Raw genomic sequence first — 23,815 nt, 5'->3', positions numbered from 1 at the left:
GAAGAGGACCAACTAGCTGAAGTCGGCATTTCCTTCCCCGGCGCCTGGTCTAAGGGGAGCAAGGGCAATGTGGGTCAGACATGTGGGGAGAGGAGAAAGTTGTTTTCCAAGAGAAAATCCTTGTCACCAGACAAACCTGGCTCAGAGGCAGATTTAATCTGGTTTAGGAAAACAAGGCCCTAGAGAAATCCTCCCATGTGAAGGGGAAATACCACCCAGAATGGCTGTTTAAACAAAGAAAAACAATTGTTTCAGGATTGTTCGCAATAGCAAGGATCAATCCACACACCTCTCAATAGAGGAAGAGACAAACTATGATATAGTCAAATAATAGATGAAACAAATAAGCTAGTATATGTATCTAGATGAATGATGGATCTATCATTTTATTAATTTCAGTAATGAGAGAATGTTAAGCAAATATGGAATAATGTTAAGATCTGACAAAGTTAGGTATTGAGTCTGAGGAGTTCATTGAAGTATTTTTTAGCCTTATCTGTACATTTGAATTATTTTGAAATTTTAGAAGTTCAAATTAGGAAGAGAAAGCAATATTGTTTGCACCCAGTTGGGATGGGGAGCAAAATGCCCACCGGACTCATCAGGTGGCTTTGATGTCAGGTGAGGTGTGAGCCACGGCCCCCTTACTCCCCTGCTTGGTGCGGGCAGACTGGCCAGTTTTCCCACATGAGAGAGGCCCAGGTTCAGATGTGAAGGTAGTGCAATCCTTCCAGACCCCTTCACTGGGCACAGGACACCGGAGAGTGCCCTGCACTTGCGGCCAGAGCTGCAGAGCCCTCGGGTCCTACCTGCCACTTCATCCTTGACGCTGACCCAGCTGCATTCCTCCTCCAGGTCTGAGGGGCGCCCGGAGTCCTGGATGCAGTAATGGGGCGTCCGGCGCCCATAGAAAGCGTCCTGGATCTGGATGACCTCCCCCGAGCCACAGTGCATGGTGGCATTGAGGCCCTCGCAGGCCAGACTCTGGCCGACACCTGTGGCAAAGGTAAGGGGGACACATGGTCACAGATGGGCCAGTGCCCATTGATGGGAAGTGGAGGGGTCTCGGGTCAGGACTGTGAGATGCGGAACACAGTGGGAGCTGACTCATCAGGGGTGAGAAACAATGTGGTGGGCATGAGCATGGCTCTGGAGCCAGACCGCCCAGGGTCTGGGCCAGCCCGACCTTGCTCTGGCTGTGCTGCCTTCTGCAGGTTACTCGGCTTCTCCGTGCCTCCCCTGTATGGGGTAGTCAATATCATACCCCATAGAGCTGTTAGGAGGATCAAATGAATCTTTACGTGTAGAGTCGGGGCTACAGAAGTGGCAACTATTGTTCCGCCTGTTTAGGTACCTTCCTTGAGGCTTATCTGAAGGAAATACCTGGCACATAATAGATGCTAAACAAGCACTTTTTGAATGAATGAGTGACTTCATTGAGTCTTTTTACCAGTCCTATGAGCTGTACTGTTATCCTCTTCTTTGGCGACATTGGGCTCTGTGGGGTCCCTGTGTTGAGACCCCACTCCAGCCCAGCTTCTGGCATGTGGTTCACACTCAGTAAGCATCTGTTTATTGACCTGGCTCAGGTGGGAACAGCAGAAAGTGGGAACCACTGGCTTCAAACTCAAGCCTGTCTACCTGGTGGGAGCGCCACAGGGCAGAGGTTGAGACCAAAATCTGTGTTCATTCTTATGGCTGCTGTAAGAAATGACCACAAACTTAGTGGCTTAAACATCACTGCGACAAATTTATCTTCTTACAGTCGCGGTTCAGTGTGAGCTGTACTGGGCTAAAATCCAGGTGTGGCCAGAGCTGATTCCTTCTGGAGCCTTTAGGGTAAAATCTATTCCAGCACCTTTTCCAGCTTCTGGAGGCCCCTACAGTCCTTATACTGTGGCCCCTTCCTCTGTCTTCAAAGCCAGCAGCATAGCACCTCCCCCTGTCTCTCTATCTCTGATCGTCACATCTCATCTCTGTTGCTTCCTAGATGTGTGACCTTGGGCCAGGAACTTACCCCAGAACTTCTGAGCATCCCTGTTCTTAGCTTTGTAGTGGGCCTGCAATAGAATAGTGGAGGTCCTTCTACTGTGTGATGAGTAAGTACACAAGGGCGTGCACAGCTCAGCGTCTGGAAAAGTGAAAGTCACTCAGTCCTGTCCGACTCTTTGTGACCCATGGACTATGCAGTCCATGGAATTCTCCAGGCCATAATACTGGAATGGGTAGCCTTTCCCTTACTCCAGGAGATCTTCCCAACCCAGGGATTGGACCCAGGTCTCCCGCACTGCAGGCAGACTCTTTACCAGCTGAGCCACCAGGGAAGCCTTCAGTGCCTGGAGCTCCTGCTTAATGTGTGATAGCCGTTCCTAGTGTGACCTGGTGCTGGAGGCTACAGGGAATGAAGGTGCTGAGACAGGCTTGCAGTGGGGGTGGGGAAGGGGGTGGAGCTTGGTGGGGTCGGGGAGGGACTTTGGTAAGAAGCCAGGGAAATTGCATAACCCACAAGTGCACGAAGTTTCTGAGTTTCAGAATCAGCTAGGCAGGAGAGTTAAGTTCGAATGGCACCTATTTAAAGCTGAGCATGGGGAAAATAGAGCAGGGACCCCTGTAAGTGTCCGAGCCCAGAATGGGGCCTGGAAGCCAGAGTCTCCACTAAGGGGCTTAGAACCAGAGAGAGAGCTGGGCCCAGGAAGCCCAGAAGCTTCTATTGAGCCTGGCTTGAGGGTTAGGGGACCATGGGGTAGCTCAACTCCAAGACCAGGCCCCACATGGCAGGCAGGACCCAGTGTGGAGTCACAGGCCACGCCTTCAGGGACTTGCACACACACACACAGCCCCCAGGGCCCACAAAGGGTCAACCACGGGCAGCAGCTGGAAAGGGCACAAGAGCAGACCTCAGAGGGGATTCAGGAGTTGGGGGTGAGAGGCTCAAAGCCAGGCTGACCAGGGAGCAGGAGTCAAGGGCGAGTGAGAACAACCTCCTGGGACCACATCTCCTTCCATGGGAAGACTGGAAAGGAGAGGAAATGGGGCCGAGCATCTCCCTCTAATGCAGGTTGTGAGAGGGGAAGACAGAGACTCATGAGACTAGCAGAGGTAGGCAGATAAGTGGACAGGGATGCAAGCTGGAGAGACGACGGAGTGAGACACAGAGTATCACACACACAGAGACCGTGGGCATTTAGAGAGAGAGACAGAGAGATAGAAAGAGAGACACAGCGAGGGAAGAGATGCAGAGAGATAGAGACAATCCAAGAGGCAGAAAAAGATGGAGGGAGACCCCAGAGCGGAGGCCAACTCACCAAACTCGCAGATGAAGGCAAACTCCTGTGTGCAGTTGTCCGAGGCCACCCACCTAAAGGAAGGGTCTCTCCCAATGTAGCTGCAGGCATTGGGTGCAGAAGCATCCTGCCCTCGGCGCCAGTGGCTGTAGCTCACACATGAGGCATCCATCCAGATCCTGGGCCCTAGGATGGGAACACGACCACCAAGCCTTGCCACAGCGCCACTCCTTGTGTGCAGTGGGTGCTTAATCAGTGCTGACGGATGGCCTGAAGGCCTCTGTGCCATGCCAGTGCAGGGGCATTGCCTAGCCACTGTCTTCCAATGCAAGACAGAAAGACCTGTCTTCCAGGTTTCTTGACCTGCAAACTGGGTCACCAAACTAGAGAGCCCATGCAAGGTAGTTTGATTAAATAAATGATGCTTCCAGCAATGTCTAACTACAGTCTAAAAAAGAGCATAGCAGTGTGCCTTGGGATGGTAAGAGATGTTCACGAAAGAAGCAGGGGGCCTTGTTATATATACGTGAACAGCTATGAGTTAAAGTAGAAGTAGTTTTCATTGCTTGAATGAAACTCTTCAGAGACTTGAATGCACTGACAAGACTACTGAAGAAGTGAGAGAGAGAGAGACTCGGTGTGTGTGTGTGTGTGTGTGCGTGTGTGTGTGTGTAAGTATATCAAGGACACCAGAGATCTTGAAAGCACTGAATATGAAGTATTTACTGTGAAGACAAAAATACATTTACCATTTTTTAGAGGATAAGGGATCCACACATATGGTTAAAGAAGACTCAAAGAGAGCAAAAAGGTATAAAATGAAAACATCTTTCCTCTTTCAACTTACAGACTTCTCCCATCATTGTTATGTTTCTTGCAAATTGTTCCAGAACAAATGGTATCCACACACCCGCCTCTAGAGTGCCTGGAATCTAGTACACAAATAGTACATAGCATAGTACACAAATGCTATGGTACTGCACACAGCCAGGACAGTCCCCTGCTTCTTAAACAACATTGACTGTTGCAGATTGGGACCAAGCAGCCTACTCAGATCTACCCCATTTTCTGTAACACCATGCAGTATCCCTTGGAGATTCTAAACAGACATGCTCCGGACTTCTCTGCTGGTCCAGTGGTAGGGAATCCACCTGCCAATGCAGGGGACTCTGGTCAGATCCCTGGTCTGGGAAGATCCTGCCTGTTGTGGGGCAACTCAGCCCATGTGCCACAACTACTGAGCCCACAGGCCACAGCTGTGGCAGCCGGTGCACCCTAGAGCCCGTGCTCCAGAACGAGAGAAGCCACTGCGACTGGAGAGGAGCCCCCACTCGCCGCAACTAGAGCAAGCCGTCCTGCAGCAGCGAAGACCCAGCACAGCCAATAATAAATAAATCAAAATTTAAAATAGACATGCTCCTTTAACTGCATGTAAACAAGTGTCTGATGTACTGAAATCCACGCTTTCTGTGCCTACAAAACAAGAGACCATTCAATGGATGTCATCTGAAGATGCATCTTAGAATTCAGATCTCCTGGTTGTGAGTTTCCTAAACTGAGCTTTGCCGGCTGCTCCTTTATTAAAGCCTTTCCATCCATGCGTTTCTGCAGGTGCTCAGCCCAGACCAAGCTACTCATTGCTAAAGCCCAGAAGCTTCTACAGGGCAATGCAAGGTGGCAGGACACTGTCATCTTGAGCAAGTCATGTCCTCTCTCTGGACTTATTTTCCCCGTCCATAAAATAAGTGTAGCAGTGCTCACCTCGTGGGGCAGGTGTTAAGCTTAAATATGAACACCCATTCTTTGTTATGTACGGACCCCAGGAAAACAAAAATGGCCAGAATACGGTTCCTTCCCTTGAAGAGTTCACAGTGTGGGCGAAGACACCTAAGAACTGACGTCATGCCAGAAGTGGACAAGGTCCTTCAGGTGCAAAGAGGAGGACTCACCTGAATGTGCAGGGGTGGAAGGAAGGCTCACTATTCCACCAAGAACCAAGAGAAGGATAAGGAAGTGTTTCCAGGACGACCGTTAACATGAGACTTTCTGTTGTGAACTGAACTGTGCTAAGCACTTAACCCACGTCAGCCTCATAACAAGTAAGGAAAGACATATGGAAGTGCTTTGGAAATAGCTTAGTCATTATTTCCTGAGGCTCAGTTTTCTTGTCTGTGGAGTAGGGACAACAGTGATAACTCTCATCAGTTATGATAAGGATTCAGCGTGAAAATGGACATGGAGCTCTCAGGACAGTGCCCAGCACTATTCCACCAAGAACTGAAGATACCACAGCTAATCTGAGGCACAAGTAAAGAAAAGGACATTTCTAGCACGTTAGCTGTGTGCCAGATTTTCTGCTAGCTACTGAGCAAGAATTATTTCATTTGATCCACAAAACAACCAAAAGGAGAATCTCCTAATCATGAGAATTGGCACATATTAATTTGTTCCATGGAGCTCTGGATAAGAAGCTATGGTGAGAATCACAGCCACAAACTCCCCATAAAGTGTAATTATCACAGCACCTACCTTCTGCAGTTCCATTCCGAGCTGAGTTCCCTGTGAGTCCAATCCACCATTCCCTGTCCTGGGAGAGGTGCTTCTGCAGAAATTGCTGGGTGCTTTCATCACGAATGAAGACCAAATGGCCTCCTTGCCCCTCACACCAGCTCTGGGCACCATAGAAGGTGTGGCCAAGAGACACAAATTCGTAGCAAGCATCTCTGAAAGCCACTTGGTTCTTAGAGCAAAAGCTGCCATCCTCTGGCTTAGCAGTAATGGCCCCAAACCCCAGAGCAAGCCCCAGGAGTACCACAGCCAAGGCGCTCATCTTTGAATCACGGCTGGAGCATCTGGGTGGAGCCGGCTCAGGTCCTTCATATGTTGGTGCCTTCACAACTGACTGCCATCCATCTTTCCTCCTCTTTTTGTATCACATCATAGTGACTAACCTCTTGTTTAAGAGACAAAACACTCAGGATGAATGTGTCTGCCTTTTTGCTTCCCCCGGCTCTTTGTTCTGTGACAGTTCCAAATCCAATTAATTTGCAAAACAGTCTTGTAGAGAAAGATAACATTGCTGTATCACCTGTCTGCTTGTCATTGGGTCAACTGTTAGCTTCTGATAAAAATTCCTGGTTATTGGTTTTATGTCATTACCCTTCAGGGCTAAATGTTTCATGAGGAGCCATCAGCTTGTGGGGACTATGCGATAAGAAAAACAGCAGGAAAGCTAGAGTTATGGATGGTAAAGAAACCAAGTTGTGCTCATATCCAGCCCTACTGTCTGGAGTGGCCACTCTGCCCAGATGATAATCGCATTCTCCCAGCATGGCTTCAATCCTAATGAAGAGTTTTCTGCTCTCTGACTCATCACATTACCACTCATGCCTATTTGAGAATAAATATTTTCTACAAAATTTATTTGATGTCATCATGAAAATAAGCTTTTAAAAGTTCAAACCTGCCCATCCTCACCTACTGCCTAAACCCTCCAACAGGTGTCCATGATCAATGGATCAAGTTCAAGCCTCTTGGCTTTGTATTCAAGGCCCTATAAGAACTGGTCCCTGACAGTGTTTCCAAATACACCCCCAAAATGTGGGGAAACAGGCTCTTTCACTGATTGCTGTTGGAATTATAAATTAGTACAACTTCTGTTGTGGACAGTGTAGAAATATCTATCAAAAAACATCTATTAAAATTTTAAAAGCAAAAGCTCTGTAACGTTGCAGCTCCACTTCTAGGAATTTTACCTACAGAAAAATTCATACATATGTGAAATAGCATATATATATAGATATATGGTTGTTTATATATGGTTATTCATTGCAGAATTTTGTAAGAAGGAAAGATTTGAAACAACCTAAATATCCATTGAAAGAAAATTGGTTAATAAAATATGGTCCATCCTATATACCCACTATTCTGGAAATTTCATTTAAATGGAATCCTACACTATGTGGCCTTTTGTGACTGGCTTCTTTCACTTTAGCATAATGTCTTCAAGGTTCATCCATCTTATAGCAGGTATTGATGCTTCATTCCTTTTTTGGGGGGGGAGGGCATTCCCAAAAAATTTATAGGATAAATAAATGTTCAATGAAGGGTCTTTCAGATATATATGTTAGCTTTTCATTTGCCTTTCTGGGTAATGTATGTTGTTCATGATAACTTTCAAGATTAATTAAGTTTGCCAAAATTGCTATGATACTTTAGCAGTGGGAAAATGCCAGAGTTTCTCTAGGGAATTTTTTCTTTAGAAAGATATCTATGTAGGCCATTTGGGTTGTGATAGGGGTGACACCAGGGCCTGGTTTATACCATCATGACAAAACACAGCACTGGATGAGATGGGCCGCTTAAGAAGTTAGTAATTTGAGGTTGGAGAAGGGAGCCATGCAACGTGGTGGGACTCTGGAGCCTTCAGAAAAGGTATCAGATAAATGGATTCTCATGGCAGGGTGGCCAAAGGCTTTAGAAAACACAGCTGTCTAATGTTTGGCTTTAAGCTGTTCACTTGCTCAGACCTAAGTCACCACTTTTTGTTTTTCTCTCCCATCTCTCTCTCCCCCAACTTCTGGCAACTACGACTTTCTATCTTTATGGACTTAACGATTCTGGAGGTTTCAAACACACAGAATCATATGTGTGCCTTTGTGTCTAGCATAATATTTTCAAAGTTTTCACTTTATTCCTTTTTTACTTCAGATAATATAGACCACATATTGCTTATCCATCTTTCTGTTGTGGTTCAGTTCAGTTCAGTTCAGTCGCTCAGTCGTGTCTGACTCTTTGCAACCCCATGAACCGCAGCACGCCAGACCTCCCTGTCCATCACCAACTCCCAGAGTCCACCCAAACCCATGTCCATTGAGTTGGTGATGCCATCCAACCATCTCATCCTCTGTCATCCCCTTCTTCTCCTGCCCTCAATCTTTCCCAGCATCAGTGTCTTTTCAAATGAGTCAGCTCTTGGCATCAGGTGGCCAAAGTGTTGGAGTTTCAGCTTCAGCATCAGTCCTTCCAATGGACACCCAGGGCTAATCTCCTTTAGGATGGACTGGTTGGATCTCCTTGCAGTCCAAGGGACTCTCAAGAGTCTTCTCCAACACCACAGTTCAAAAGCATCAATTCTTCTTCAATCAGCTTTCTGTACAGTCCAACTCTCACATCCATATATGACTACTGGAAAAACCATAGCCTTGACTAGATGGACCTTTGTTGGCAAAGTAATGTCTCTGCTTTTTAATATGCTGTCTGGGTTGGTCATAACCTTCCTTCCAAGGAGTAAGCATCTTTTAATTTCATAGCTTCAGTCACCATCTGCAGTGATTTTGGAGCCCAGAAAAATAAAGTCTGACACTGTTTCCACTGTTTCCCCATCTATTTGCCATGAAATGATGGGACTGGATGCCATGATCTTAGTTTTCTGAATGTTGAGCTTTAAGCCAACTTTTTCACTCTCCTCTTTCACCTTCATCAAGAGGCTCTTTAGTTCTTCTTCACTTTCTGCCATAAGGGTGGTATCATCTGCATATCTGAGGTTATTGATATTTCTCCCGGCAATCTTGATTCCAGCTTGTGCTTCCTCCAGTCCAGCGTTTCTCATGATGTACTCTGCATATAAGTTAAATAAGCAGGGTGACAATATACAGCCTTGACATACTCCTTTTCCTATTTGGAACCAGTCTGTTGTTCCATGTCCAGTTCTAACAGTTGCTTCCTTACCTGCGTACAGATTTCTCAAGAGGTAGGTCAGGTGGTCTGATATTCCCATCTCTTTCAGAATTTTCCACAGTTTATTGTGATCTACACAGTCAAAGGCTTTGGCATAGTCAATAAAGCAAAAATAGCTGTTTTTCCGGAACTCTCTTGCTTATTCGATGATCCAGTGGATGGTCTGTTGCGGTACACTTGGATTATTTTATTCTGTGCATTTCTTGGGGAGAAGGAATGACGTCTCTTAATCTCTGTCTATCCCTTGGCTGGCACACAGTAGGACTCAATCGCACTGGCCAGCCTGGCCCTATCCCAGGTCCCTGGGGCTGACCCTTGAAAACCAACCCCTACCCCCAACCCAATTTCCATTCCCAGAAGCCTTCCAAGCCCCCAGGAGTCGTTCCACCAGGCACGTCCCTGGGTAGGATTCAATGTCAACGCTGACTCACAGGCTGGAACACCGGCTGGGCAGAGCTAGCCTCTTATCTCTAGGGGCCAAGCAACAAATGACTTTCATTAGAAAACTATGTGGAAGGCCACACGCAGAGATAGTGTATCTCCTGGGTAAAGGCTTAATTTATGTCCCTCATGCAATGTGCTTGGCGACAATCGATAAGGATTGCAAATCTGCAGGCTAAATTCCATTTTCACGTTCTTCATATTCTGATTAATTGCAGACTCCTGGGCACAGAATTCATCTGGGTGATGTCAGCTGTCAATGTGCCTTAACCTCTGTGTATGTGAAGAAAAGACACAGGACATGACTGGACCCATGTGAGCCTGATTCCAGGGATCCAACCCAGCTGCCCAAGCCTCCAAATCCTGGTTTGCATTATCAGCAAGTGAAAACAGAAAGAGAACAGATTTGGTTTAAATAGGGCATTGAGTCCCTAAAAAGAACCAGAAAGCTGTTCATGCCCTGTGGCCCAGACATTTAAGAACAGACCCACGTTAGTCTGGCTTCCCTCACAAACCTGAGACAAGAACTCAAGTGCAAGCACTTTATTTGGAAAAGGGTGCAATTCTACATGAATTGGTGTTTTTGTTAGTCATATTGAATCTTTGTCACTTATTTGATCAAAAAGACTACAAAGCAAAAGAATTTTCATAGTTTCATCCCCCTAATACATTTTCATTTCTTTATGCTTCCTTTGAATGCTTCTTCTCTTGAAGATAAACATTTTACTCAGGCACAATCATAGTACACGTATAACTAGCTCACATTGAATCCTGCCTTTCTCTCTTAGCATTATAGTAAGTCTTTTCCATGTTGCTAAATGGCTTTGAAATCAGCATGGTGATGGCTGAGTCTCCTTTCATGAATGGACCTTTACTAGTCCATTCCCATTTGCTAGATTTTGTGTGTGATTTTCTCCATCTATTCAGTTTTGCTATCCTAGTCAACACTATGAATGCTATGAACATCTTCTGAGTTATCTCTTGAGGGTTATAGCAGACACTGGCAATGCCCTACCTTAACCCCTTACACCATGTAAGGCTTCTCAATGCAGGCACCCATGGCTCTTTGCCTCCCTCTGCACACAAGGAACAGGATGGAAGTTTCTGGAAGTTAGCCTCTCAGGAAAAACTCTCACCCTTATTGACCAAAGTTGCTGGGTCAATCCCTCAGCTCTCTCAAAACCACTCTAAGGCACGTTCACACCATCTCTAGAGTTCCCCACCAAGGGAGCTCAGTTGTCCAAGATGGTAATGGCCTTGATAATGCACTGTTAATGTCTACCACAGGCTTCCTAGGTGGCTCAATGGTGAAGAATCTGCCTGCCAAGCAGGAGACACAGGTTTGATCCCTGGGTTGGGAAGATACCCTGGAGAAAGAAATGGCAACCTATTCCAGTATTCTCACCTGGGAAATCCTGTGGACAGAAGAGCCTGGCAGGCTACAGTCCATGGCGTTGCACAGAGTCAGGCACGACTTAGCGACTAAATGACAACAGCAATGTCTACCCTCCTGGTCTCACTTCCCACTCCCTTGCTGGCATTTCCTGGATTTACGTCCCAAATAAACCATCTATGCACTGGAATCTTGGTCTTCAGGTCTGCTTCTGGGAGAGCCAAGCTCAGACAAGTCTCTTCTCAGGACTGGGATGCTGCCCACATGGCCTGAACATCTCTGTGATTCTTGCTATAGACTCAACACCTATTTAAACCAAATTAATAATCTCGCTGTTGTTCATGTTGCTGATCCCACTTGAAGGCTTAGGCTGCTGGATCAAATTCCAAGAAACATGTTTGCACAGCTGAGTCGTGTCCTGCACACGTTTCTGATGATTTCAGTACTATCCTTGGGGACCAGCTCTGAGCAGCTGATAATGACCTCCGTCACTGGAATAGTGGGCGGTGTTCTATAGGTTTTTTAAACATCTGTGTAGATGAGCCTTCCAGGTTTGCTCACGTACACTTGGTTGTTTGCTACTCTAAGGTGCCTGGATCTTGAAGGACTAGAAAGGAATGGGGTAGAGGTAGGGGTTGGGGGAGAGCTAGTTGAAGAGTTGTCTCAGGCAGAGGCCCCCAGATTGCCAAGTTCCTGTTTCGTATCAGTACCCCAGAACCAAGATAAACTACAGAACCTTACCTTATCTCCCGCTGGGTGGCCTGCCACAGCCAGCCACACCACCACTCTTTTGTACATGCTGTTTCTCTACTGAGAATGCCTTCTCTTATATATTTGCACACTTACATGCTTTTTCAAGAATAGCTCAACTGTAAACCTCTTCCCCTAAGCCTCCTCAGGAGCTGCAGGAGTTAAGTGCCACTTATTCCGTGTCTTTATAACAGTTTACTTCCATTTTAACATTAATGCCCACTGTACTTTAGTCTTGTCAATTCTACCTCCCCATGTGACAAATTCATTCTATATAAATGATAATATACAGTACATCTGTATGGTTATTATTATTACCTGCATTCCTTTCTCCCTGAGGTCAGGAGCTAGGATTTCTTACTTTTCTACCTGTCATACCTTATATGACCCCAGCCTCTGCTGTTTAGTAGAACTTTGAGGAAGTTACAAATCCTATTAAATGTTAATGGCATAATTTATGGTCTTTGTTTAGCAATGAAGTGTTTGCTCCTGGAGTCCCAGGGAAGCTCTCCCCCTGCTCCCTACATCCTGTGTTCTGGAACTCCCCACCAATACTTGTCCCTAGGGGAGGCAGCTGCCACCTTTGCTGGGACTTTGCCTGTCACCCTGAACCCTGCTATCCAAGATTTCCACGTTATCTGTTCAGCTTATCACCATGGCTAATTAGAGGCACCATTTAAAAGCTAGCTTAATTGGAAAACTGCAAAGTAATTTAGATATGATAACATTATCTCCAAAAGGGAAACATTAACTCATTTTAGGCCATAATTTTAATAGAAGATACAGAATTGCAAAATAAGGCTGTTGTGTTTTTTTATTTTTATTTATTTTTTTGGCTGTACCGCTTGTCATGCGGAACTTTCCTGACCAGGGATCAAACCTATGCCTCTTGCAGTGGAAGCACAGAGTCTTAACTATTGGACCAGCAGGGAAGTCCGAGGCTGTCTTTTTTTTTTTTTTTAATAATTTTATTTATTTACTTTTATTTTTGGCTATGCTGGGTCTTGGTTGGTGCACAGGCTTTTCTCTAGCTGTGGCAAGTGGAGGCGACTCTCAAGTTGTAGTTTAAGGGCGTCTCATCACGCTGGCTTCTCTTGTTGCAGAGCCTGGGTGCTCCAGCTCCAGGGCTTCCGTAGCTGCAGTTCCCGGGCTTTAGAGCACAGGCTCAGCAGTTGCGTCAAACAGGCTTAGTTGCCTCTCAGCATGTGGGATCTTCCAGGATCAGGGATTGAAGCCATGTCTTCTGCATCAGCAGGCAGATTCTTTCCCAGTGAGCCACCAAGGAAGTCCCCAAGGCTGTTGTTTTTATGTCACAAGAACTTTTCCTTTTGAATTTAGCTTTGCTTCTTGATCCCAAGACTGCTTTATGGATGCAACATGCTCCATGGAAAAAATGGCCTCAGGGAAGGATAGCCTCCTCTTCCTGCATCCTTCCCCAAATGACCAGGTAAGACTATCCCATGTTCAGTCACCCACCCCTGCCGCATGATGTGTGATTTCTGGCCCAGGGCTACAACCTCAAAAGCTTCAGTTGCTTCCTCCATGAAGTTCAGTTCTGTTCAGTCATTCAGTCTTGTCCAACTCTTTGCAACCCCATGGACTGCAGCACACCAGGCTTCCCTGTCCATCACCAACTCCCGGAGAGAGTTGCTTCCAGTTCAGTCGCTCAGTTGTGTCTGACTCTCTGTGACCCCGTGGACTATGCAAGTCCATGGAATTCTCCAGGTCAGAATACTGGAATGGGTAGTCTTTCCCTTCTCCAGAGGATATTCCTGACCCAGGGATTGAACCCAGGTCTCCCACATTGCAGGTGGATTCTTTACCAGCTGAGCCACAAAGGAAACCCTCCTCCATAAAGAGGGGACAGTAGTAGTGCCTGCTGGGTCTGGGCCAGGATAAGAAAATATGGTTGGTGAGCACAAAGCACAAAGCTGGGCACACATCTGGGAACGCCCATCCTTCCCCCTTCCTGAGGGAGGAGACCATGACTTCTTGCTCCCCCTGAGAGCCTCTCAGACCCTCCAGAGAACAGACAGTGTGTGGTTCTGCACTCCACCCTCCGCCCTCTGGGAGGGAGTCCTCTTCCAAGTCTCTGGATTGCTGCTGGAGGCAACATGGCCAACTTGTGCAAACGTGTGTGTGACTTGGGAGGCGGCCCAGAGGTTACCCAACCCAGCTCAGGGAAGGGCCCTGCCAGTCAGCACCTCCTAGAACTCCAACCCTCTTCCTGCTTGCCTCTCGGCAACCCCAGCCTCCAGTGCTTCAAGTCTGAACAGTTCTTCTCTTCCCCACTTCCTTCTCTCTTGCCCACCATTTCCCCCGATCCCTCCTCCCCTCTCCTGCATGCCCACTCCTTCAATAGTCTAGTATGAGGTGGTGTGGCCAAGCTATGTGATGCCTCTGAGTCTCTGCCCAAGCTGGGTCCCCTTTTGGACTCTTCCCAGCTTCTCCATGTGGCCAACTCCCAGTTATCCTTCAGGTCTCAGCTCAGCATTGCCCCTTCTGGGAAGCCTTCTGGACATCCCCTCTCCTCACCATGTTCGTTACCCTAGAGGATTTCTCACTCCTGCCTCTTTGTCACCTCTGATGTGCCACTGCTTCCCCCTGGCGGGTGGCACTCTGTACTTATGGAACAGATGAATATGTGAATGAATGAATGAACAAATACTTGGACCATTTGCATATTTACCATTGTGAACCATGTGCTTCTCTGACCCTTGTACCCTCCAAGCTGGCTTGTTGTGCAGTCATATCTGCTTCTGTCTGCCCAAGTCACATATAAATGCCATCCTGGCAGCTCTCTGGCTAACTCAGCACTGTCAGAAAAACTTTCCATGATGATCTGCACTGTCCAATATAGCAGCCACCAGCAGCACGTGTCTACAGTTCAGTTCAGTTAAGTCGCTCAGTCGTGTCCGACTCTTTGCGACCCCATGGACTGCAGCATCCCAGGCCCCCCTGTCCTTCACCAACTCCCGGAGTTTACTCAAACTCATCTTCATTGAGTCGGTGATGCCATCCAACCATCTCATCCTCTGTCATCCCCTTGTCCTACCTTCAATCTTTCCCAGCATCAGGGTCTTTTCCAATGAGTCAGTTCTTCGCATCAATTGGCCAAAGTATGGGAGTTTCAGATTCAGCATCAGTCCTTGCAGTGAATATTCAGGACTGATTTCCTTTAAAATGGACTGGTTGGATCTCCTTGCAGTCCAAGGGACTGTCAAGAGTCTTCTCAACACCACAGTTCAAAAGCATCAATTCTTTGGTGCTCAGCTTTCTTTATAGTCCAACTCTCACATCCATACATGACTACTGGAAAACCCATAGCTTTGACTAGATGGACATTTGTGGGCAAAGTAATGTCTCTGCTTTTTAATATGCTGTCTAAGTTGGTCATAACTTTCCTTCCAAGGAGTAAGCATCTTTTAATTTCATGGCTGCAATCACCATCTGCAGTGATTTTGGAGCCCCCAAAAATAAAGTCTCTCTAGAGCCCTTGGGATGTGGCTGAGGAATTTAATTACATTGCAATTAATTTATATTTAAATAGCCACATGCTACTAGCAGCTACTGTGTTTGACAAGACAGCAAAACTCCCACATAAATGTCTTCCTGGACGTGGCCTCTTGACTTAGGACACCATCGCCTACAGCATAAAGCCCCATTCTTCCTACCTTAAACCCTAAATGAACCCTGTTCATTTCCACTCTGTCTTCCCTTCCAGATGGAGTGGAAATTGAAACAGTGGTTGCAAGTACAGCTCTGGAGACAGGTTGCCTGAGTTCAAAAGGACTGGGAAAGTTACTTAGCTCCTCTGTGCCTCACTCTCCTTATCTGTAACGTGGAGCTAAACACCTGTACCTAGGGTTATTGTGAGGAGGACGTGAGTTTTTATGTACAAAAGGCTTAGAAGAAAGCCTAGTACACAGGAAGCTCTCAATAAATGGCACTTATAGTTGTCAGTATCTCTTACTACGTCCCTGGCAGGGTCATCCCTGCTTCCTCACCATCCACCTGCTAGAATTGCCCAGGTCTGCCAGTCCTGGGTTCAGCCTTAATGGAGACTGGTATCTTCGGCTTCCTGTCTCTTGAAGCCCTCACCTTAAGGGGGATTTTGCTACCACGGAAGAAGTTCTGGCTATCTTGATAGATCTTGGGGAGAGGGTGAATGACAGGCCCTGAGACCACATGGAGAGGGAGAGAGGGCCAGGCCCAGCCCTCCTGGTGTCCCAGTCAGCTGCCAGTGGATACCCAGCCACGCCAGGAACCACACACAGTGAAAGCAGAGGACTGACCCACAGGGCACTGCAGAGCCACAGAGCTGAGCCCGCTGAACCCACAGCCGTGACCAAAATGGCTGTAGCTTGAAGTCACTAAGTCGTTTTTTCATTTAATAGTGTTTTTTAATTTAATTTTTATTTTATATTGGGGTAGAGCTGATTGACAATATTGTATAGGTTTCAAGTGTGCAGCAAAGTGATTCGGTTATACACATACATACATCCATTCTTTTTCAGACTCTTTTCCCATTTAGGTTAGCACGGAATATTGAGTAGAGTTCTCTGTGTTGATGTTCTATTTTGTATATAGTAGTGTGTATATATTAATCCCAGAGTCCTAATTTGCCCCTCTCCCACCTTTTCCCTTTGGTAATCATAAGTTTGCTCCCTATGTCTGTAAGTTTGTTTATGGTTTGTAGATAGGTTCATTTGTTCCATATTTTAGATTCCACTTATAAGTGGTATCATATGGTATATGTCTTTCTCTGACTTACTTCATTTAGTATGATAATCTCTAGGTCCATCCATGTTGCTGCAAATGGAATGATTTCGTTCTTTTTTATGGATGAGGGTAGGGGCTAAGATGGCGGAGGAATAGGATGGGGAGACCACTCTCTCCTCCACAAATTTATCAAAAGAACATCTGAACGCTGGGCAAACTTCACAAAACTACTTCTGAACGCTGGCAGAGGACGTCAGGCATCCACAAAGACAGCGCATTATCTTCAAAAGAGGTAGGAGAAATTATAAAAGATAAAAAGAGAGACAAAAGAGGGACGGAGACCCGTCCCGGGGAGGGAGTCATAAAAGAGGAGAAATTTCCAAGCACCAGGAAACCCTCTCACCGGCAGGTTAGGGGGAAGATTTCGAATCGCAGAGGGCAGCATAACTGGGAGAAAAAATAAATAAAACCCACAGATTACGTGCCTAAAGGCAACTCCCAGCAAAGAACCCCAGACGCTCGCATCTGCCACCAGCAAGTGGGGGCTGAACGGAGAGGAGCGGGCGGCACTGCTTAGGGTAAGGACTGGGCCCGAGTGCCCTGAGGGCAATCTGAGGGAGCTAACGTGAGATAGTAACCTTTTTTATGGATGAGTAATATTCTGTTGTGTATATGTACCGCATCTTCTTTATTCTTTCACCTGTTGATGCACATTTATGTTGCTTCCATGTCTTGGCTACTGTAAATAGTGCTGCAATGAAATAGGAATCTGTGTATCTTTTCGAATTATGGTTTTCTCTGGATGTATGCCCAGGAGTGGGATTGCTGGATCATATGGTAGTTCTATTTTTAGTTTTTGAGGAACCTCCATACTGCTCTGCATAGTGGCTGTACCAGTTTATATCCCCCCAACAGTGCAGGAGGAGGGGTCCCTTTTTTCCACACTCTCTCCAGCATTTGTTTTATGCAGACTTTTTAATAATGGCCATTCTGACTGGTGTGAGGTGGTACCTCATTATAGTTTGATTTGGATTTCTCTAACCCACTCCAGTATTCTTGCTTGGAGAATCCCATGGACAGAGGAGCCTGATGGGCTACAATCCGTAGGATTGCAAAGAGTCGGACATGACTGAGCAACTGACACACACACACACAATAATTAGCGATGTTGAGCATCTTTTTCTGTGTTTTTTGACCATCTGTATGTTGAAGACACTGAATCTTAGAGTGGTTTGTTACACATCAATAAATGACTAAAACTCTTGTGTACGAAGAGCTGCTTCCCTTCATATTCCCCTTGCCCTGTTCGCTTAGGCACTGGCCAGTTTTTGTCCCATTTTAAGGCATTTTATAAATTGTGAAACACCCACTGTTGCTCTCATATCTACTCCTCAACCAACAGCTTCAAAAAGTGGGCAGCATTACTGGGTTCCAGGCAAGAACATGAACTGACTAGCTGTTGACCTTGGTCAAATTCCTCCACATCTCTGAGGTTGTAAAAATAAGATTACTAATGAGTCCCTTGAAGAGGTTAAGTAAAAGATGGCTAGTAAGACACTTAGTACACTTCTTGGCACGTGTCAAGCATCCAGTGAGTGGTATTTATCAGAGGCCGGAGGACAGGCCAGGATTCAGCTCCTACTTGTCCACTCTTCGTACTAGCAAAGACATAGAAAGCAGGGGTCAGGCTTTAATGGTTCCAGAGTGAGGCCAGAGCTTCTTGGGAAATAGCAGCTGCTGCTTGTTATCTCTGTTTGTAAAGAGGAAGGCTGGAGGTTTGACATGAAGACAACCCTGTGAACCACTGCACCACCTCTACCTGCCTTAGGAGATGCATGTCCTGTGGGATATGCAGACTCAGCCCCCAGATGGAAAGAACATCATGAGAGCCTGAGAAGGCAGGGACTGACTCTCATTAATCCCTTCTGGATCCTCAGAACTTGGCATGCAGTCAGTGTAAGTTCCAAGAAGGCACAGAATAGTTTTCCTGTTTGGCTCACTGCTGCATTTTCAGCCCATAGTTGGTGCTAAGGAAATGTGAATTTGAGGGGGCATGAACACTGTACTGCCTGCAGCCGACGCTATGGGTTGCCTATTACAAGCCATTCCCTCCTTTTTCCTTGCTGATGGAATCCTGGTATGATTCAGGTGGCAACATGCTCCTCAGGGGTGACTTTTGATGGATTTAAGGAACTCGGGGCACTGCTGTTCCTCCTTGCCAGGAACTGGACTAGGGGAGCTCATGTGACACTGTTCAACCAATGAGACTAAGAAAAATCTGCTCAGGTCATTATGGGAAAGAATTTTCTCTAGCACAAAGAGAGAGTCAAGTGTAAAAAAACAAATGCCTGCTATGTCCCCATCTTATCTACTTACTTTTGTAGTTATTCTGCAAGGACATGATTCCTGGAGGGAAGGCAGTCGTTCATAAGCAAAACTGAGCAAGCCCAAGAGTGAAAAACCAACCCCCTGAGGAAGGCAGTGTGGGAGGTAGGAGCCTGGCAAGATGACCCAGGTGAGCTTCCGAGCCCTGGAGCCCCCCAGGTGCCTTGATGTCTGAGATAAATGCACGTCTTTGGTGTGTCAGCAGATATTCTGTTACTTTCAGCCAACACATCCTGTATTAACTTGTCGTTATGCCTTCATGATATTGTGATGGGCTCACCTGTGCCCCTCCCCGATTCATATGTTGAAGTCCTAATCCCTAGCCCCTCAGAATGTGACAGCGCTGGAGGTGGGGCCTTTGAGAGTTGATTAATGTAAAATGAGGCCATTGGGGTGGGCCCTCATCCAAACTGACTGGTGTCCTTTGAAGAGGAAAAGTGGACACACGGGACACTGGGGGGATGCACACATCCAGAGGGATGACCGCATGAGGACACACTGAGAAGACCGTCTACGAGCCAGGAAGACGGCTCAGAAGAAGTCAGCCCTGCCGACACCTGGATTATGGAGTTCCCAGCCTCCAGAACAGTGAGAAAATTACCGTCTGTGCTACTTTGTGATGGCAGCTCTAGATAAAGAATATGGAGATCTAGTGTAAGGATCAAGTTATTATCACCATTGTAAAAAATCCTTTGTTTCACCATAACATTGCCCTGAGGAACAGTTGGAACCTGAATGAAGAGAGCTCGCTGGGGTTCTTCAGTGTTGTGTATATAATAAGGCTAACATATCAACCCATGGCCCTCTTGGGGTCCTCCACCCATTACTTGTTCAGTAGAAACCTAGCAAACATCCCTCACTCATCGGAGCTGTGTGCATTGTCAAGAGTGTATTTTGAAGTCAGACTTCCTGGTTTTGCTTCAATCTCTTAGCAGATGTGTGATCCAAGGCAACCTGGTTGTCTTCCCTGAGTTTTCTCATCCCCCAAACGCTGCTAAGAACACTCATGTCACGGGATTATATAAGGCCAGAGCAAGCCAGTACACGCAGAGTGCTTCACCAAGTGCTTGACTCAGAAAATATTCTCCATGGATGGGGGCCATTGCTTTTCTGAATATACAAAATGGACAAGGAGAACATGGTCATGATTTCACTGACGCTATAAGCTTCAGTCTGATCCTCTCAACAACCCCCATGACTCGGGCATTGCCAATGCTTTTGGCAGGATAAAGTGAAGTTCAGAGGGGTCATGTGACGAGTTATCGTTTTTAAATCATAGAGCCCAGGTCTTCTGATCCCCATAAGCCCTGAGCTCTTTACTTCTGCACCAGAGCTGCCACCTTTGGTAGTGTAATTTTCTCCCAAATGCTCAGTGTATGCCAGACATTCTCCTTTAATCCTCACAGGAACTTAGCGTTCACAACCTAGGAATAAATAACTCTGACATGGATACACATGTTTAAGCCAGACAGCAGAATAAACTGGCAAGTTATTGTGGGACTGAATGGAAAATGTGGGTCAAACAGAATTGCCTTTGGAGACAGTGGGGAAGAAAGGACCCCCACATTGACTGGGGGACAGGGGCTTTTGCTAGACTCTTGACTCTGAATAACCTTGAGATTTTGATATCACTATACCTCAATTTACAGATAAGAAAATGGAGGCTCTGATAGGGTACATAATGTAACCCAGACTCAGAAAAGGGAAGAACATGAATCTAGCATCACTGGAAATGTGTAGCATCTTTCTTTGGTCCAGAGTTTCTTAGCACCTGCTGCACAAGTGAGAATCTTCTGGAGAAATTGCAAGACTTCTGAGGGCTGGACTGCACCTTCAGAGACTCTGGGTGGGCCTGGAATGGGGCCCAGCATGGGCACTGCTAAAGCTCCCAACCAGGTGATTGGAACGTGTTGCCACAGTGGAGCAAAGCCAGGCCAGGCTGGCTCTCAGAGCTGAGCTCTGCGATGAGAGGGAACAGTTGGTTCTTTCTTGAAGCAACATAAGTGAAGGTGAGGTCAGTAACTCATCACCCAACATTCACAGCAACGTGAGTGTGGATTTCTGGTGATAGCATCACCTCAAGATTCAGAAATGCAGAGGAACCTTCAATACTATTCCTTACAGTTCCTGAGTAAAGTTTTTGGTTCCCAGTATTTATTTAAAAGGATACATGAGATTTGTTTAAAAGGATATATGAAACATTTTATGTCTACTTCTTCAAAAAATGAAATATAATTAAGTTGCTCTTTACATATGATTTTTTTTTCTTGCTGGGAGGTGGGGGGTGGTGAGGAGACTCAAGGACCTTGAGTCAAAATAAAACAAAACAGCTTTCCCTAAATGATCTTGCCAGGTTTTTTTTTTTTTCATTTTTATTGTAGTATAGTTGATTTGGGACTTCCCTGGTGGCTCAGTGATAAAGAACACACCTACTAATGCAGGAGATGTGGGTTTGATCCCTGGGTCAGGAGGATCCCCTGGAGAAGGAAATGGCAACACAGTCCAGTATTCTTGCCTGGGAAATCCTGTGGACGGAGGAGCCTGGCAGCCTACAGTCCATGGGCTCGAAAAAGAACTGGACACAACATAGCGACTAAAGCAATAGCATATGGGGCTTCCCTGGTGGCTCAGTGGTAAAGAATCTGCCTGCCAATACAGGAGACACAGGTTCAATCCCTGGTCCAGGAAGATCCCACATGCCATGAAGCAACTGAAACCAGATGCCACAACTAATTGAGCCTGTGCTCTAGAGTTTGCAAGCCGCAGCTACTGAAGCCCACATGCCCTGGAGCCTGTGCTCTGCAACGAGAAGCCACCGCAATGAAAAGCCCACACATTGTAACAAAGAATAGCCCCTGGTCCCCACAACTAGAGAAAAGACCACTCTGCAGCACCAACGAAGACTGAGCACCACCAAAAATAAATAAATAACATTTCAAAAAAAAAAAAATAATAAAGCAATAGCATAGTTGATTTACTAAAGCAATAGCATAACATAGTGTTATGTTAATTTCAGGTGTACAGCAACATGAATCAGTTATACGTACACAATGTAGCCACTCCTTTTTTAGATTCTTTCCCAGATAGGCCATTATAGAGTATTGAGTAGAGTTTCCTATGCTATACAGAAGGTCCTTGTTAGTTATCTATTTTATATACATTAGTGTGTATGTATCAATCCCAATCTTCCAATTTATTCTTCTCCCCATCCCACCAGTTTAAACCCATCAAGAAAGTTGTTTGGTTTTTTTTTTTTGGTTCAGCCAAAAGTGGAAGTGGAAAGGGAGAGCTGGGGACACAATTGGAGGATTAAAGATTAGCTGCGACACATGGCTGGGGAACTGACCTTTGACCAAACATAAGTCACGCCAGCACAGCCTTCCCCTGTGCAGGAAGCAATCCCAGGCCCTCCAAGGGACAGCACGGGGAGAAGCCAGGGCCATCTGAAGGGAAGGAGACGTAAAGGAAGCTGCCGGAAGGGAAGACGAGGGGCCGAGAGCAGTCCCTGAACACGGAGGAGCGTCTGTTCACTGTTAGCATCGCTCTCGCCCAGAGCCCCACACAATGGAAATAATATTTGGCAGAAATAAGAAGGAGCAACTGGAGCCTGTGAGGGCCAGAGTAATAGGTGAGTGTTTTGTATAAACCACGGGCACTTATATGTTTTGATGTATATTTTTTTTTTCCTGCTTATAAAAGTAATGCTTATCGTAAATCATTTTTGGAAAATCTGGAAAACCGTAAATAGAGGAGACGTGATCCATATTCTAGGCATATTCCCTGTGAAAATCTCGGTGTGCTTTTATGCATTATAACTCAGTTTTCAAGGGGAGTCAGTGGTTCTCACTACTTCCAGGAGAAAAGTCCCAGGACTACTGCTATTGGCTCATAGCCAGTGGGATTATTCTGCAAACTGTGCTCCGTCCCCAGGGTGTAGTATTTGTAAAAGTGGGTACATCCTAAATTAATTTCAAAATGATACGAGAAGCGTGTGCGAGCGCCCATTCCTGTGCATGCGTGGGGTGGGGGTGGGGCACCGCAGAGCCCAATGAACTTTCCTCAAAGGTGCAGTTTCAGGGTGCGAGCACTGCAGAGCAGATGAGACAGCTCCAGGGTGGGAGCTGCCACAGGAACCCTCCTTTCATAGCTTTCTCCTCCTCCTCTGCATGGCCCCTTTCCTGGAACCATCTTGTTTAGACTCTACAGGGCAGAGAATGGTTTGCACTCCAGGTCCCAGGAGCTGTGCTGAGAACAGGGAAGGGGGTCAGCTCAGCCACGCCACTGTTTTGGACAGATGGGCAGTTTTCACAAGGACAAGACAGCAGGGCCCTCTGAGAGACAAGTCATGTTGGAGCTTTACAGCAGACGAATTGCCTTGAAAGGCTTTTGGAAGAAAGAAATAGTGTCTATGTATATTTTTTTCTGATTACAGAGGTAATGTGCAATCTATATGTGTATGTATATTACACAGATATAAAACTTGGAAGTGCAAATGAGAACCCAGAGGGAAATAAAAATCAGCTGTATTTCTTCTGTCTCTTAAAGACTGTTAATATTTGAGTCTATTTTCTCTAAGTTTTTGAAAGAAATATAAATGTAGATAGTATATGCATGCGTGCTATGTCGCTTCAGTTGTGTCTGACCCTTTGCAAACATATGGACTGTAGTCCACCAGGCTCCTCTGTCCATGGGACTCCCCAGGCAAGAACACTACAGTGGGTTGCTCTGCCTTCCTCCAGGGGATCTTCTCAACCCAGGGGTTGAACCCACGTCTCCTGCATTGCAGGCGGATTCTTTACCACTGAGCCACAGGGGAAACCCATAAGATAGTACAAAGATCGATTAATCTGTTGATAAGTAGACTTTATATATAAATACTCTTTCAGAAAACAAATGTACACTTACTATTAACCTTTTATTTTTTAAAAAGTGAATCTGTGATACCCATCATTGTATGCTCTGGGGTACGGCGGGCATTTCGCCACTATTCTCCCTTTACAGCTCATGTGTATTGACTGCATGTCAATACTTGGAAATTTTAGAGAACAAGAATGCCAGGACCTGGACACTGAATGAACCTCTAGATCTAAGATGTTTTCAA

General features: G+C 46.1%; 2 protein-coding genes across 3 annotated transcripts in view; one reads left to right on the top strand and one right to left on the bottom strand.

Moving 5' to 3' along the window:
* LOC145514782 (polycystin-1-like protein 2) overlaps positions 1-8,629 on the bottom strand; it is a 102,436-nt gene extending 93,807 nt beyond the window's left edge. The window contains exons 1-3 of one of the 2 annotated variants that reach the window (XM_081513550.1): positions 5,814-8,629; positions 3,306-3,470; positions 810-995 (exon numbers count right to left, since the gene is read on the bottom strand). In XM_081513550.1, the coding sequence (XP_081369676.1) occupies positions 810-995; positions 3,306-3,470; positions 5,814-6,114 (652 nt within the window). In that variant the 5' untranslated portion in view covers positions 6,115-8,629. The remainder of the gene's footprint in view (positions 1-809; positions 996-3,305; positions 3,471-5,813) is intronic. The other variant, XM_081513551.1, reaches the window with a different exon arrangement.
* BCO1 (beta-carotene oxygenase 1) overlaps positions 1-23,815 on the top strand; it is a 166,873-nt gene that overhangs the window by 115,508 nt on the left and 27,550 nt on the right. The window contains exons 4-9 of the mRNA XM_081513556.1: positions 856-1,006; positions 9,683-9,779; positions 12,946-13,054; positions 16,463-16,621; positions 18,714-18,844; positions 22,107-22,342. Coding sequence (XP_081369682.1) covers positions 22,279-22,342 — 64 coding nt within the window. The 5' untranslated portion in view covers positions 856-1,006; positions 9,683-9,779; positions 12,946-13,054; ... (1 more) ...; positions 18,714-18,844; positions 22,107-22,278. The remainder of the gene's footprint in view (positions 1-855; positions 1,007-9,682; positions 9,780-12,945; positions 13,055-16,462; positions 16,622-18,713; positions 18,845-22,106; positions 22,343-23,815) is intronic.

This window comes from Giraffa tippelskirchi, chromosome 7 (assembly GCF_054371585.1).
Source record: "Giraffa tippelskirchi isolate mGirTip1 chromosome 7, T2T-mGirTip1v1.2.pri, whole genome shotgun sequence".
Classification (NCBI taxonomy): Eukaryota; Metazoa; Chordata; class Mammalia; order Artiodactyla; family Giraffidae; genus Giraffa; species Giraffa tippelskirchi.
This window is presented reverse-complemented; position numbering and strand designations above follow the sequence as displayed.